General features: G+C 41.3%; 1 protein-coding gene across 1 annotated transcript in view; it reads right to left on the bottom strand.

The window, feature by feature from the left end:
- Positions 1 to 334: 334 nt before the first annotated feature.
- Positions 335 to 2,281, bottom strand: part of LOC113819330 (mucin-2-like) — a 9,350-nt gene continuing 7,403 nt past the window's right edge. The window contains exons 2-3 of the mRNA XM_070124447.1: positions 975 to 2,281; positions 335 to 496 (exon numbers count right to left, since the gene is read on the bottom strand). The exon at positions 975 to 2,281 is cut by the window's right edge and continues 2,037 nt beyond it. Coding sequence (XP_069980548.1) covers positions 426 to 496; positions 975 to 2,281 — 1,378 coding nt within the window. The 3' untranslated portion in view covers positions 335 to 425. The remainder of the gene's footprint in view (positions 497 to 974) is intronic.

The raw sequence follows: 2,281 nt of genomic DNA, 5'->3' as shown, positions 1-2,281 counted from the left end.
TGTATATTATTTTGGTTAAAAACAAGTACTCTCCATTTCACTTTTTTTTTTAAAGAGTATACTGTTGTTTGTAATAATATCAGCAGGCATAAATTAGCAACGTTGTTTCATTATAGCTTTTGTGGGAATTTTTCACACATAACAGAAACCAAGCTGAAGAAATTTGTGGGGATATTTCAAAATCTATTAAAGAAATTGATGTATATAAAGTCTTATATACTTCAGATATAAGATATATATTTGCCTTATTTAAGGTCCCAATTTGCTTGGTGTTTTTACATATGAATGTTTGCCCTTTTTACATGCTGAAAAACAAAGAAGATGAAACTAACTGTTCTTTTTTATTTCCTTTATTTGGAACACATCAAATCTTTAGAATTAAGGAGCTCCCGGTTCAAGAAACAGAAGCAACTTCTTGATGCGATTCATGGCCTATCGCAGCCACGAAACGCCCTCTGCATGACCTGAAGTAACAGTCTGCGTCCTCTCCTGCAGCCTAGAACGAAAGCTCTCTGGTTAGTGCTGGGTCATCGATAACAATAAATAAATAGATAAATAAAAGAAGATCAAATAAATGATAAAAGAAAAGAAAAGAAAGAAGGAAAGGAAGGAAGGAAGAAGAAAGTAACTGGAGGGTGAATAACACAAGCAGTAGATATTTCTACATACTGAAGAATGAGCATGCATTACTAACAAAAGATAAAGAAAGAAAGAAAGAATACAAAATTATACCTAGGAAAATGAGAACTATACTCTTGTCCAGTTTTAGGAAAAGGTGTGTTTTGAGGACGTGATATTGGCGGAAACATATATTATTTGAAAAAAGAAAATTTTAAAAATCAGAAGTACAAAACACGTGTAATCATTCGTATGAATTATCAGCTGATGGAAAAAGAAAGAAAAAAAGTTTTCATTTCCTGAAATTGAACGCACTTAGATGTAGAGAACACGTGATAAAATCCAGCCAACTGTACCTTTCTTACATGGCAACCTTGTAGTGGTAGTTGTCTCGGTGGTCGTTGTGGTCGTACTAGCAGTGGTTGTAGTGCCAGTAAAGCCCTCAGTATAAGTTGTACCTTCAGTTGTTGTAGTGATTGTAATGCCCTCAGTATAAGTTGTACCGTTAGTTGTTGTACTTGTGATGCCCTCAGTATAAGTTGTACCGTTAGTTGTTGTACTTGTGATGCCCTCAGTATAAGTTGTACCGTTAGTTGTTGTACTTGTGATGCCCTCAGTATAAGTTGTACCGTTAGTTGTACTTGTGATGCCCTCAGTATAAGGGGTACTGTCAGTTGTTGTACGTGTGATGCCCTCAGTATAAGGGGTACTGTTAGTTGTTGTACTTGAAATGGCCTCAGTATAAGGGGTACTGCCAGTTGTTGTAGTAATTGTACTTCCCTCACTATAAGGGGTAATGTCAGTTGTAGTTGTAATGGCCTCAGTATAAGGGGTTCTGTCAGTTGTTGTACGTGTGATGCCCTCAGTATAAGGGGTACTGTCAGTTGTTGTACGTGTGATGCCCTCAGTATAAGGGGTACTGTCAGTTGTTGTAGTGGTTGTAATGCCCTCAGTATAGGGGGTACTGTTAGTTGTTGTAGTGGTTGTACTTCCCTCACTATAAGGGGTACTGTCAGTTGTAGTTGTAATGCCCTCAGTATAAGGGGTACTGTCAGTTGTTGTAGTGGTTGTAATACCCTCAGTGAAAGTCGTACTGTCAATCGTTGTAGTGTCCGCAGCAATTGTCGTGGCAGCTGTGGTCGTAGGGTCGGCAGCAGTTGTCGTGGCAGGAGCTGTGGTTGTAGTGTCCGCAGCAATTGTCGTGACAGGAGCTGTGGTTGTAGTGTCCTCAACAGTTGTCATGACAGGAGCTGTGGTTGTAGTGTCCTCAACAGTTGTCGCGACAGGAGCTGTGGTTGAAGTGTCCTCAGCAGTTGTAGTGACAGGAGCTGTGGTTGTAGTGTCATCAGCAGTTGTCGTGGCAGGAGCTGTGGTTGTAGTGTCCACAGCAGTTGTAGTGACAGGAGCTGTGGTTGTAGTGTCCTCAGCAGTTGTCATGGCAGCAGCTGTGGTTGTAGTGTCCTCAACAGTTGTTGTGGCAGGAGCTGTGGTTGTAGTGTCCTCAGCAGTTGTCATGGCAGGAGCTGTGGTTGTAGTGTCCTCAGCAGTTGTCATGGCAGGAGCTGTGGTTGTAGTGTCCTCAGCAGTTGTCATGGCAGCAGCTGTGGTTGTAGTGTCCTCAGCAGTTGTCATGGCAGCAGCTGTGGTTGTAGTGTCCTCAGCA

Source organism: Penaeus vannamei, chromosome 8 (assembly GCF_042767895.1).
Source record: "Penaeus vannamei isolate JL-2024 chromosome 8, ASM4276789v1, whole genome shotgun sequence".
NCBI classification, from domain to species: domain Eukaryota; kingdom Metazoa; phylum Arthropoda; class Malacostraca; order Decapoda; family Penaeidae; genus Penaeus; species Penaeus vannamei.
Note: the sequence above shows the minus strand (reverse complement) of the source record. Positions and strands in the feature narration are given on the sequence as shown.